Raw genomic sequence first — 13,624 nt, 5'->3', positions numbered from 1 at the left:
CTCATTACACAAGCCAAGAATACTTCACTAAGTAGTTGTAGTGCTGGAAGTACGAAAGGGTATCTAGAACACATTTTGGCCCTTTTTAAAAATTTTATTAAGATAATGCTAAAATAAGAAACGGTACAGAGTTCAAGCATAGAAGTTTCTGATTGTCAGGGGATAAAGTACAGATTATCAAGGGGTGCGAAATTCGATTTAGGAGCTGATGGAGTAAGGATTACATAATAATCTGCCATCTCCCCGACTGGAGGTGAAAGTTTAACCGGTCAGAGTACAGACATTGAGATATGGGGGTAAGTTAGCCACATAACGGCTATGTTCAGGTGCGGAGTATAGTGAGTGGATACGATGGTGTGGATGGGTCTACCCTCATTTGGTGGGATTTAATGCTCAGTGGGTTTATGGTTCCAGTTCATACGGTCCAATGGGGAAAGTCTCTCAGTCTTTTTCCCACAGTGGGTGCACAACGTTGTACCGGCTCACTCCTCCTGGTACTGTCGATGGCTGGTGATGTGCTCGATGTAGATGTCCCTGGACCATCGGATGGTGTCCAAGACCATGAGGCGCCGCATGAGCGTGTGTAGCGTCTACCGATCCCGCTAGTCCACAGCACACGCTCGTTGCAGGGGTCCCAAGCGCTCAGGACTCCGACGATCAGGGCGTCCAGCTGCACCGCGTAGCCCTTCGCTCTCAGGGTGTTGGCCAGAGGGGCGTATTTTTCCAGTTTCCGAGCTCAGGCTTCTCGGAAGGCCGGGGTCCTGTTCTCGAAGGGGACCGTGATGTCGACGAGAATGATCTTTTTCTGGGCCTTGTCAGTGACAACCACGTCGGGTTGCAGCGGGCTGTCGGTACCGGGGATGGCGCAGTTCACGGCAACCTCCCCCAGGTGCGGTGCGATGGCTTTCACCAGGCAGTTCTGGATGGCGTTGTGGCGCAGCTGCCAGGCTCTGGAGTGGGGCTTGCAGCTGCACAGGACGTGGGGCAGAGTCTCGGAGTAGCCGCACTTCCTGCAACACTTGTCTCGGTTCCCATGGCAGACGGCTCCGTTGAGCAGGCCGCAGCTGAGCCGGGCGCGGTGGATGAACCGCCAGTCGGTGAAGCGGGTGAAGCCGCCCCCAGCGAGGAAGTGGTTCCTGGCGTCCCACTTGCTGGTCAGTTCGAAGGCTTTTCCCTGGTCCGGCTTATGCTTCAGGGCTTCTATGTACAGCGAGTGGATGGCTGCTTTCAGGGTCCTCTCCAGCAGGCCCCTGGCGCTCGGGGTGACGATGGTGTTGTCCTCAGACCTGATCTGCGGCACCAGGACTCCCAGCTCTTGGTGCTCCTCGCACCACTCCCAGCGGTAGCCGATGCGCTTCCCCAGGCGGCGCGTGGCATTGCGGGCGCGGGACCACAGTGAAGCGATGTTGCCCCCGTCTCGGCCAAATTTGCCATCCAGGGAACCGCTCAGGAAACTGGCGGTGTCTTGGCTGGAGGGGGCTCTACCGATCCGCTTTTGTGTTGCATCATGGAGGGCTTTTGCTGCGATGCTCCTTACCATGGTGTCAGGACACGTCAGCAGGCGGAAGGCGTGGGTGATCACCACGATGTCACACAGGTCACCCATGCGGGGGACATTGGCACCGCCATGCCTGTTGGTGATATAGACCAGCTCGTTGCTGGCTCTCTGGGGAAGGAATAACCACTTCTTCACCAGCTGCCTGATGATCTTGTCTGCCTTGTTGAGGGGTACCTTTGCCACGGCGGATCCCCTTAGGACGAACGAGATGCGGGGGATCAGGAAGGTGTTCAGGGCGTTTATCTTTTGCCACGGTGGTAGCAGTGAGGTGTCGATCTTGGCAGCATCCTGTAGGATCTCTTGGATGGTGTCCTCGGGTGTCTGTCGGACACGGAAACCCGTCAGTGTGCCGAGGTGTCGGTAGGCCTGCCCCTCCGCCAGGGGGATGACGGGCTCACCCTGGATCTGGAATTCTGTCGCCTGCACTGAGATTTACTGCACCGTTTTGTTCATTTACGCTCATGTGTGTTGATACTCATATGCCTTCGTTTAGTTTTTAAGGATCCGTTATGCATTTCTTACAGTTTGCATAATACAATACAAGCAATGCTTGGCTTACTTTACCCAATGCTAGCAAGATCTGTGCTAACTACACCTGCAAGTAGATGTAGATATATTGCTGGTTTCAACAACATTAGTGACAGGAAGTTAGAGGAATTTTTTCTATGTAGAGGGAAACATAAAAACAGCCACATTTCCTGCAGAAGCTCAAGAGTCGACAAAACATATAAAATAAAGTTCTTTCAGCCACAACCATGTACACTGACATCAAGAGTTTTAAAACCAAATTCTCACACTGGTGTAACTCCATTAAGATCATGGAAGTTACTCCAGATGTATTCCAGGGTGAGAGGTGAATTCAGCCCTTCCATGAAGCCTCAAGTCCAGCTCAGAACTTGTTTTCTATGAAGATAAACAGAGCTTGTTTTCCTCCCTCCCCCACTTAACTTCCAGCTTCACACATGTAGCTCTAGAACCTGCTCCTTTAAAAAAAGAAGAAAGGAGTGTCATAGGTTCTGTTAGGGAAGTACCCAATGCGTTATTTGGGGTGTTCTTGACCAAGTCAAAAGGTGCTGACAACCAAAGGCGTGTTTGACTAAGGACTCAGAAAATCTGTCTTACACGTATCGCAGACTGCAGCAACTGCATTTTTAATATATTAATGCTGCCATTAGAGGCTACTGCGAACCACTAGCAGGATGAGGAAGGGGACATCCACATACTCCACTTCCTTAACACAGCTGCATTAGTGTTGTGACAGCGACGTGGGATCTATTTTAGCAGCTCTGCCACCCTGTGGGGCCCTTGGAATAGATATTTTAAAACAGAATATTGTTTGTGTTTAGTAATCGTATTGATTTATATTTGTTATGATATATTTTTGTTAATGGTGAAATAAATTATGTAATAAGAGAAATGGGAGCTGCCCCTTTAAGAATAGCACGTGGGCACGTGTGAGTTACAGTGGGGCTAACCCAGGGGTGGGCAAACTTTTTGGCCCGAGGGCCACATTGCGGTGCGAAAGTGTATGGAGAGCCAGGTAGGGAAGGCTGTGCCCCCCCAAACAGCTGGGCCCCTGTCCCTTATCCGCCCCCACCCACTTCCTGCCCCCCTCAGAGCCCCCAACCCATCTAACCCCCCTGCTCCCTGACTGCCCCACCCCTTATCCACATCCCCACCCTCTGACAGGCCCCCTGGGACCCCCCATCCAACCCCCCTCCCCCCCGGTTCCCCGACTGCCCCCAGAACCTCTGCCCCATCCAACCGCTCCCTGTCCCCTGACTGCTCCCCGGGACCCTCAGGACCCCCTACCCCGCCACCCCCTTACCATGCCACTCAGAGCGACAGGAGCTCACAGCCCCGCTGCCCAGACGTAGCCAGCTGCACCTGCGTGGCGGCATCACTGTGGGGGAGGGCCTGGGGACTAGCCTCTCCAGACAGGAGCTCAGAGGCCGGGCAGGATGGCCCCGCGGGCCGGATGTGGCCTGCGGGCTGTAGATTGCCCACCTCTGGACTAGCCAGTATTCAGAATGAGTGCTGCTACTGCATGAGGAGGCTGGCTTGTAGCTGTGCATTGAGGAAGTCTCTGTCTTCAAGAACCGCCTAAAGGAAAAGGTTTGAATCTCAGAAGAAAGCCGAGTCTTGTGAATAAGGGTGTAACATGATATTTCAAGTTAAGCAGGCTTAGTAGTTGGCTGAAGACCTCAACGGGAAAACGGCCTACAGGTGCTACAGAAAAAGCCCATGGATATTCAGTAGGTGGCACTCTTCTACCAGTATTGAGCCAATGCTCTAGTGTGGCCCTGAACAGCAATATACTGCTGGAAATGAGAGGAAACTAAAAACACAAGTGGACCTGTGGCCATTAAATATGCCGTAACACTTTATGTTTAAAACCAAAATCAGAAATGTCAACATTCATTTTTTTGAAAGCCAGATTCAAGCTTTGGTAAGTGCACTTTAAGATCCCCTCCACCATTTCAGTTAAAAAACATTTTTCACCTCATTTCCTGCTTTAAGTTCTCTAAACCATTGCTGTGTTCCATCAGACAGCTGCAGTTTTTCACCACAGAGATACGTATGCATTTTAGTGATGAGGAAGTGCTTTAGTTTTCAAAAATACATTGTGATCTTTCAGGAAAGACAGTATATAGAAGAAAACCATGCAACTGTAGAATTCATTTGCAGAAGACATTGTCCACCCAATAGCTGTAGACAAATGGTAATTATCTGACTGCGTTCCAAGGCATCCAGTTTAAAACAACCAACCTGATCTTGCAATGCAAAAAATGAGACTATGGAAAGGCTATTTAAAATTGTATCAAATCAGCAAAGTACTCTTCCTTCTGTACTCAGGACTTCATAAAGTTTGAAAACTCTTCACAGAAGTAAATATAAAATTTTGGTTAAGAGAAAAAGCCTACCACGTAAAAGTGTAGCCTGTTGTCCAAGAAGGTACACAGAACACAATCACGTATTATATTTAAACAAAGGAAGGGTGGGAAGAGGGGGGAAAAGGTATGTGCAAGTGGTCAACATGTAACAATGTTTCTTACATTCAAGCAGATATAGAATGAGGCCATGTCTACATTGTGGGTCATACTGTGGCAGAGCAACAGCACCGTAGCACCATAGCATAGAGGCTTTCTACAGCAATGGAAGGGGTTTTTCTGTTTCCGAGAGGTCAACTAGGTCAACGGAAGAATTCTGGATTTTTCACACCCCTGCACAGCATAGCTATGTTGACCTAACTTTTAAGGGTAGAGTAGGCCTGATATAGGAGTCAATGGAAGAGGAGACATACAAAAAGTGATCCAAACTTATTGGATCAAGGCCCAGGAGCTTGGGATAGTGAAGGAACCAAGCCAGGAAGAGAACCATGTATTCCAAGAGTGTCTTGAGTCTCTCTCCCCTCAAGCCTCCTCCCCAACTGATTTTACTCTTTTTCAGGCAGTCCCTCTGACCCCAGTTAAGACACTGCCATCAGGTTTTAATTAGCAAAGAGACTCATCATTGACAACACTACCCAGATGCATTAAAACAAATTTAACTCAATTTGCAAAATTCAGTTTGTTCTTTTCAATTTCCTATGTTGCCCTTTTCTCTCATGGTGATTTCTATCTATTTAGGTTGATTCAAAAAATTGCAATTTTAAAAATTATAGAGCTTTGTCCATTTAACATATGTACAGCATCTGCACAGCTTGAGAATGCTTTACAGCACTACTGCAATCAAAAATTACCTCTAACACAATCAACAACTGCGGCCTGGACAAGAGCTTAAAGATTCCGTTAATCTCCTTTAGACTTTTCCATAATGAGTGTGCTAGCCTCTCCAGCCTGCCACTTGCCTTCCTCCCTCCCTCCAAAAAGCAACTCCAGTCACCATCCATGTCCTCTTGGAAAATACTTAAGCCACTGCAATTTGTGGATTCTTACCTTCTGCTAATAATTTGAAGATATTTACTTTTATATTTTGACAACTCACCGCTAGGGTATCCAGTGCATCAATCAGAGTTAGAGAGTAGTTTCCCAAGACATCATTGATATTCAGATTTGAACTGAAACAAATACAGTTAAATGTTACTTGATAGAATTATCTAGTTACAATCACCATACTAGAAGATAAATCTTAAAAACATTTAACCAGGCACCACGCTCTGTTAATAAAGTCTGAGAATAAGCTGCCAATCTAAGTACTATCATATGTATTTGGGTATTTAATTATTTCCACGCATATAAAACATTACCTTGGGGGAGTGTAAGGGTCTGATGCTGCTAAGGAGTTTGCTTTGGATTCCCATGGGGGTAAAACTGAGCCCTATGACCCTGTCTTGACTGGCAAAAAAGTACTTTTCAACAGGTTACAAAGGCCTCTTACTCCTCTTCAGGACTCAAGCCGATACATTTGAAGGTGTTTCTGATGCATTATTGTAGCCTAGGCTCTCTCCAGGCTACAATACAGTGAATTTACTCAACTTTTTTCTTTTTTTGTGCCAAGGGCCTAGAGAAAGTCATGATGGAGTTCAAACTGTTTTTTCAAGTCTAGCATGTCACTTCCATCTTCTCTATTCACTTCAAGTGTAAATGTCTTTTTTTTTTTAAATAGTGTATTCATTGTGCAGCCTTTTCACAGTGAACTATTTGTTCTATTAAAATAAACATGGGCGACAGGATTAGTTTGTTGCCGCCATCCATTTCACTTAACTTAGATAATTTTTTCACTTTAAGAGAAAACAGACAAGGTTTTCATCTCGAGGCCAAAAGACCAAAAATATCAAGACACTTGATCGTGGCCTTGGATAGGCCAAAAGACTACTTACACTTGATCTGAGCTCCTTACACCTATAAAAAGTAGCTTGCTTGTGACAGCCAGGTAGAAGGGCAGTTGAGAATAGTTCATATTTATTTTAATAAAACAAACTTCATCAACTGTTTTCTTAAATTATATATAAAAAATTATATATATATATATATATATATATATAATTTTAAAAAGATACTGTCTGTGCAGAAAGTATGTCAGACGTGAGCAGAACCATAAATTATATACAGGTCAGATGGACACATTTGTTATATCTTTATCAAATCTGGAATTGTTATTTTAAATAAAAAAAGCGGGGGCTGGAGTGGGGAAGTATTGCATTCGAGACCAAATGTTCAGCTTATGTAATGAAGAAGAATTAAATGCAGGCCTGTTATACTAGTAAAACCTCTACCATGTAAACAGGTAACACACATACACTTACCCAAACAACTTCATTTCAACTGTGTATCTGTTGCAACTACAAATGTGTCTTTATTCATTATAAAGAATGACAAGTCTCTAAAGTTATTTCTTTAAAAATTTATCAGCTTTCTTTTTAAAAGACTACAATTCTTAAGAGTCCAGACTTCAACGGGCTTTCAATCAGGCAGCTAATCTAAAGTGTGGCATCATTCCAGGGTTTTAAATCAACAGTAGGAACTGAGACTTTACAGAGCACATTGCACACATTTGCTATTTGCTGTGCATACAAGAAAGCATACAGGCATGCAAACATCTACAAGCTGAGAAACTACAAAAATACCAGAAAGAAACCTGCACAAAGCTGGTGAACAGAGGCTTTCCTTCATCCAGAGAGGATCTCTGACATAGTAATAGCAACAGTAAAACATCCATGGCTATCTTGCTACTATCAGCACAAATTTTCTGAAATCTGAACGTGATTCTTGCCCCGAGCAGTCCTAAATATTCTATGTAGATTTCATAGCACAGTGCTTTAGCTCTTTTCTGCCATCAGTGAATAGCTATTTCTAAAGAAAAATATGTCCGATTGAACACCGCTCTCTCTAGAATAAGAGAAAGTTAATTTGTTCTCATTTCTCAAAGCTAGAACTCAGTGACAATTCTAAGCAATGGCCTAGGTTTATGTTTTTAAGGTATTTGCTGAAGTGGCTCTTTGGGATTATCCACTGATGACCTGTGACTGCCATTCTTCAAGACAAAAGCTAAGAGCTTTTATATAGTTTTATATAAGGTTGATTTGGTTATCATATGTAGAGCGAGGATGCTGCATATTTTGCTCTGCAATTTACTTGACAGGCTGACCTTTTTTTGACTTCTTTTTGTTTTTTAAGTTGGCCAAATGTCTCTGGGCAGTGGATGCCAGTAAGTTATACATATAGTTGTAAATCTATACTTGCTAATAAAAATATCCTGCACCAAAAAACCCCTACTTTCAGCTTCAAAAATGTACAGAGATGAACTTTCATGTACCCAAGTGCTTCCTGTGGCTTTACCTTCATGTTTGTTTCAACACTCAATGCTACTAAAATGCAGTATCAAAAAGGAGACTACCGATGTCTGTAGAGGAGAAGAGCATTTAAAAAAAAAAAATCCTTTCTGGTAGTACACTTGCCTCACTTCAGGTCTAATAGGTCATATTCCGCACTCATTCTCAATTCAAATCCCCCTCTCTCCCCACATAGAAAAATCCAAACAAAAACAGACTTTGCCATTTACAGCATGAAAGTTAGAAAATTTAATTGAAAAAGAAGTCTCACTTTTTTAAGGCTGCTTTTAAGGGAACTGAAACAATAACATCTAATGTTAACTCAACAACATAAGCATTTGCAGTATTACCAGCTAGTGCTACTAAAGTGTACATTCTGCTTGCAAAAACTAATAATGTCCTTACAAGCACACATCTGAGAGTGGAAACAATGCTGAAAGCCAAGCCATTTCTCTACATATATCACAAGATACCTGGACCATGATATAATTCTATTTGGATTCACAACAGTTGAGGATTTTTTTTTTTTTTAATCAAGACCACATATACAAGTTCATTCAACTACATTAAAAGAAGGAAATTATTGTCCAAGTCACTAGCCTTAAAAACAGGTGAACCAAACCTCACTATTACATAAGAAGGACCATACTGGGTCGGACCAAAGGTCCATCTTGCCCAGTCTTCCAACAATGGCCAATGCTAGGTGCCCCAGATGAAATGAACAGAACATAAACAACGAGGAGTCCTTGTGGCACCTTAGAGATTAACAAATTAATCCTGGCATAAGCTTTCGTGGGATAAAACCCACTTCATCAGATGCATGGAGTGAAAAATACAGTAAGCACTATATAGATATCACAGCCCATAAAAAGATTGGAGTTGCCTTATCAAGTGGGGGGTCAGTGCTCATGAGGCCAATTCAATTAAAGTGGAAGTAGCCTATTCTCAATAGTTGACAAGAAGGATGAATATCAAGAGAGGGGAAATTACTTTTTGCAGTGGATGGATGGGGTCACTACAAAAAGTAATTTCCCCTCTCCTGATATTCACCCTTCTTGTCAACAATTGAGAATAGGCCACTTCCACCTTAATTGAATTGGCTTCGTTAGCACTGACCCCCTCCCCCCCCCCCCCCAACTTGGTAAGGCAACTCCCATCTTTTCATGGGCTGTGATATATATTAGTGCTTACTGTATTTTTCACTTCATGCATCTGATGAAGTGGGCTTTAGCCCACGAAAGCTTATGCCCAGATTAATTTGTTAGTCTCTAAGGTGCCACAAGGACTCGTTGTTTTTGCTGATACAGATTAACAAGGCTACCACTCTGAAACCTGAACAGAGCATGTAATCAAGTGATCCGCTCGCTTCCATACACACAAAAGTAATGTACACCGAGGTAAAGGACTTGGGTCAGAAATTACCTAGAAGTATTTTTCTATATTACTGAATTATTGCTCTTTAACATTCTAACATGGTATTGGGTGGAGAAGGGAAATACAAAGCTGAAAAGATGCCATTTATCATAACTTGACTGGACACAAGATTTTTAAAAGTTATAGTTTGCTCTTTGGCAGTTATAGCAATGCTTGCTGTGTTTTCTTATTGAAAGCTGAACATATGTGACTCAAGAGGCATAATCCTAGAATTTAAAAGCATTATTAGGGGATTTAGCTGTCCTATGCCCATGATAGTCAATGCAAGTCACACACAGTTCCCTATAAAAGTTTAGGAGCTGGGTACTTCACTTCTCTGCACTGCCAACTTTAATTTCTACAATCAATTCTCTGATTACAACTATTCTTTAAAACAGATGGGATAGAATTAATGCTCACCTCCTGAACAACCTGCAGATAGGTGTAAAGGGGAGGGTGGCCTTGGACTTCGACTGGTTTAACACTAAACACTTCCTGGAGTTATTGGGGCATCTAGTTAAACTACATAGGCTGGCAGGCTGCTACTGTACACGTCTTCATCTACAGATATACACTAGGAGAGACAGAGATACCACAACAGGAACATACATATTAGAGCAACAATAAGAATATGAAGAAATGCACAGAGAAACAGAGGATGCTCTTCAGTAGTTACTGATAGGTGCAACTAGAGCAAGGAGCCATAGTAGAGAAGTTAGCTTGTTGCACTGCTCTGCACCCTGGAGCTACCGCCATGCTGCACCCCAGAGATGGCTGCATGTCCATGAGCAATGAAGCAATGCTTGGGTACAGTTTGTAAAGGGACTGCAATTCTTCAACACAAAAGGCACCACGTAAAGATGACAGTATCCTTAGGCTCTGCATGTTTCGGGCAGAGGGTGTGCATGACCCAGCTGGGCCCTAGGCAGCCACACCCACCAAAGGCCAGGGAAATGAACCAGGTATCCATGGCCAGGTCTCTCCAAGCAGCTCCCTCTCCCTCACCTCTAGACAGGCTTTGCTGCTCCCCAAAGCCCCACCTGCCACCCCCCGCCACCATCTTGACAGCCCCCTGCTCCTCACCAAGCCCCTATCCTGCCAGTAACGCACAGCAAACCCCCTCCCATCCAAACCACCTCCCTGCCAGCCCCCCTGCTCCCCCAGCCCCCATCTTAAAGCCCCCACCTCGTCACCAAATCCCCATCCTGCCAGTCCCCCTCTTCCCTCCCTCACCCCATCTTAAAGCTCCCACGCCTCCTCACCAACCCCCCCCATCCTGCCAGCCCCCTCCCACCCTCGCCCTCTCTTCCCTCCCCTAACCACCCACCTCCACACCAAGCCCCCACCCTGCCAGCAACCCACACCAACGCCCCCAGCCAAACCACCCCCCTGCCAGCCCCCCTGCTCCCCCAACCACATCTTTCCTCTCCCCCCCCCCCGCCCTTCTCCCCGCCCCGCCACTCACGGGTCGGCGCGGTCGGGGCCCCGGCCGCGGCAGTGCACGGGGTTCAGCTCGTCCTGCGGGAACGCGTGCCGCATGTAGTTGTCGTAGCCGAAGGCGAACATGCCGCGCGCCGCGTCGCGGAGCTGGGCCCGCAGCTGCGGGGGGAAGGCGCCGCTGTAGCGCTTCTCGTACTCATCGCCCCCGGCCGGGCCGCCGCCGCCGCCGCAGCCGCCTCCCCGGAGCAGGCAGCCCCAGTGGGCGCGCCCGCAGCGCCCCGCGGCCCGCGCCTCCCCGCCGGCGGCCCGCGCGAGCCAGGGCGGGTCCGGGGCCCCGCGCGGCGGGAGGGCGAAGGGGAAGCGGTGGTGGAAGCCCAGGCCGGGCCCCAGCGCGGACACCAGCCACAGCAGCCCGTGGAGCCCCAGCCTCAGCAGCAGCAGGCCCAGCACCAGCGACCGCCATTGCATGGTCGCGCGCTGCCCACGCTCATCGTTTAAAGGGACCCCGCCGCCGCCAGCTCGCCAGCCAAAGGCGAACCCCGACTCTCCCCTGCAGCACAACAACCAGCCGGCGGGCCCTTTAAGGGAACGGACATATTGTGACCCGGGGGTCAATCCGGCCGCCCCGTGCCGGCTCCTGGTTGGTCAGCGTCGCCCTCTACGTCCCCTGCCTGTGGCAGCCCTCTCCGCTCATAGGCTGCCGCGGGATGTCAATCAAATGGAGAGGCCTTCCCCCCTTTCCCCCCACTCTGAGGATGCGGCCGCACGCACGCACGCACAGCGCCGCGGGGCGGGGCGGGCGGGGCGGGGCCGGCGAGCTGACGTGGCAAGCTGTGACGGCGGCGCGCCGGTCCAGTTCCCTCCCTATCTCGGCCCGCTCCGGGCCGCCGCCCGCGGCTCGGGGCGGGGGTAGAGCTGGGGAGCTGGAGTCTTGGCCTCCGCAGCGTCCGGTCCGGTTGTGAAGGGCCCACACCGGAGCGTCCGCCGCGGCAAGTGGCCCCGCGCGCTGGGGCCGGCTCCGCTCCCCGGCTGGCTGGCGGTGGGCTCGAACCTGCGCGGCTGGGCCCCTTGCAGCCTCTGCTCGCAAGGCTGGGGGCTGTAGCCGGGTGAAAAGCGCGTCGAGTCCGCAGGTGCGGTTCAGCCAGGGTGCTGCACGTTGCTATCCTGCGACCGGCTCCTGCTCGGCTCCTTGACTCCCAGAAAGGAGCGCTTCGCCGGGTTGTTTTTTTTTTTTTAAGGAAGCCGCTAACCTCCCCCCGTATCAAGTGGCTAAAGCAGGATGGATGATGCTCCCACTGTAGGGGGGGGGATGCTGACCCTGGGGGCTGGGAAAGCCTTGCGGGGTAGGAGTTGCAGAGCGAGCTTGCCCCACACTCACCCTGCATTCACAGCTCCTGCAGGGCTGGCAGCCTCAAATCCCTGCTCTGGGCATTACCGCCTGACCCCACTGCCTGGGGCTGCAGTCCCACTCACTCGAATTTGGCCTGATCACCCAATTTGAATGATCAGCGCTGCAACCCCATGCACCAGGTCCCTATGCCTTCAATTAAGGAGTTGAGCTTAGCCAGCCCCCTAGGACAGGAGGTTCTTCAGTGTGGACAGGGGATTGTGTAGGTCAAAGTGGGACAGTCATGTAAAACCAAGGGCTTTTGGGAGGTCTGTAGGCCACATCAAAAGTCAGGCCGGAAGTCCAAAAATATAGATCATATAAGTTAGAGATGTGGAAGATCTGTTAGTTTATAGAGTCCAACATTACAAATGCAGGATGTATTCTTCCACAGAGACAGCACTGTCAAATATTTAGACTATACTGCACTTGTCCTTGGACAAAAGGCTCACCAGAGAAGCAAAACAAAACCATAAAATATAATACACACAGCCTGTTTTTAAATCTGGGTATGGAAAATACTCCTGATTCTAATTATGTAACTTGTATTTAAATCTGCTAACCATTTACTAATTTTTAAAATAACTACTTTTTGTAGGAACAATAAAAACATGACCTCATCAAGAGTTAACTAACAAATGTTGCTCCCTGAAGTGTGTTTGACATTGTCAGGATTTTGGGATGGAATATCTTGAAATTAGACAAAAATTAGTCATATAAAACATGGCAAATGTGGGGAGAAATTAGTGTTGATCAAAAAAAAAAGGGGGGGGGGGACACCAGCAAGGAAAACATTGCTTAGAAGGCTCCAAAAATATTGAAATATATATATAAACTATGAAAAAATAACTTGATTATCTTCAAAATACCATTAAGTATGGTTCTGTCTGAAACTAATAAGGTCAGGAATTTCAGATTTAAGCCTAAAATTCCATCCCTTACCAAATTGGATATGCCTAGGCTTCAAAACAATGGGTGCATATGCATACAACTTATGTTGAAATATACTACATAGGCACAAAAGAAAAGGGTAAAGTTCTGAATTTTCTGCCGTTTGGGTGTCTAATTTCAGGGTTTATATTTAAGTTGGAGCCACAAACTCAGTTCCTTTAATTAAAGTATAGATTACTATGTGGCTTATTAATAGTGGCAGAATAGAACAGGAATGCACTTTTTTTTTTTTATTAGAGATAGCGTCACTGTCATTTGAACATCACTCTAGTTAGCTAGTGCTGAATGTGGCGGTCCATTTACTGAGTGTCTCTCTTGGTGCACATCAGATTTGCATTAAAAATGACACAAGGTTCCAGTTCATTTCTGGGTGAAATCAAAGGGGATGGGGATTTTGATCAACAGAACTCTATTGGCTTTTCAGTCCTGGATAAATTAAGGACTGTTTCACTTCCTCCAGCTCCAGCCCCGCTTCCCTCCCTTCCCCCTGCCTTACCTCAGCTGCTGCGGTCGGTTGGAATGCGTCAGCTGACAGTTCACGGTCTCCTGACCATCTAGTCCTATCTACACACATGGATCCTATTGCAAATTTATATATTTT

General features: G+C 47.1%; 1 protein-coding gene across 1 annotated transcript in view; it reads right to left on the bottom strand.

Annotated features, from left to right (window-relative positions):
* The window catches only part of EDEM1 (ER degradation enhancing alpha-mannosidase like protein 1), a 28,060-nt gene extending 16,698 nt beyond the window's left edge, over positions 1-11,362 (bottom strand). The window contains exons 1-2 of the mRNA XM_048857381.2: positions 10,711-11,362; positions 5,546-5,618 (exon numbers count right to left, since the gene is read on the bottom strand). Of these exons, the coding sequence (XP_048713338.1) occupies positions 5,546-5,618; positions 10,711-11,153 (516 nt within the window). The 5' untranslated portion in view covers positions 11,154-11,362. The remainder of the gene's footprint in view (positions 1-5,545; positions 5,619-10,710) is intronic.
* Between the last annotated feature and the right edge of the window lie 2,262 nt (positions 11,363-13,624).

Source organism: Caretta caretta, chromosome 7 (assembly GCF_965140235.1).
Source record: "Caretta caretta isolate rCarCar2 chromosome 7, rCarCar1.hap1, whole genome shotgun sequence".
Taxonomy (NCBI): domain Eukaryota; kingdom Metazoa; phylum Chordata; order Testudines; family Cheloniidae; genus Caretta; species Caretta caretta.
This window is presented reverse-complemented; position numbering and strand designations above follow the sequence as displayed.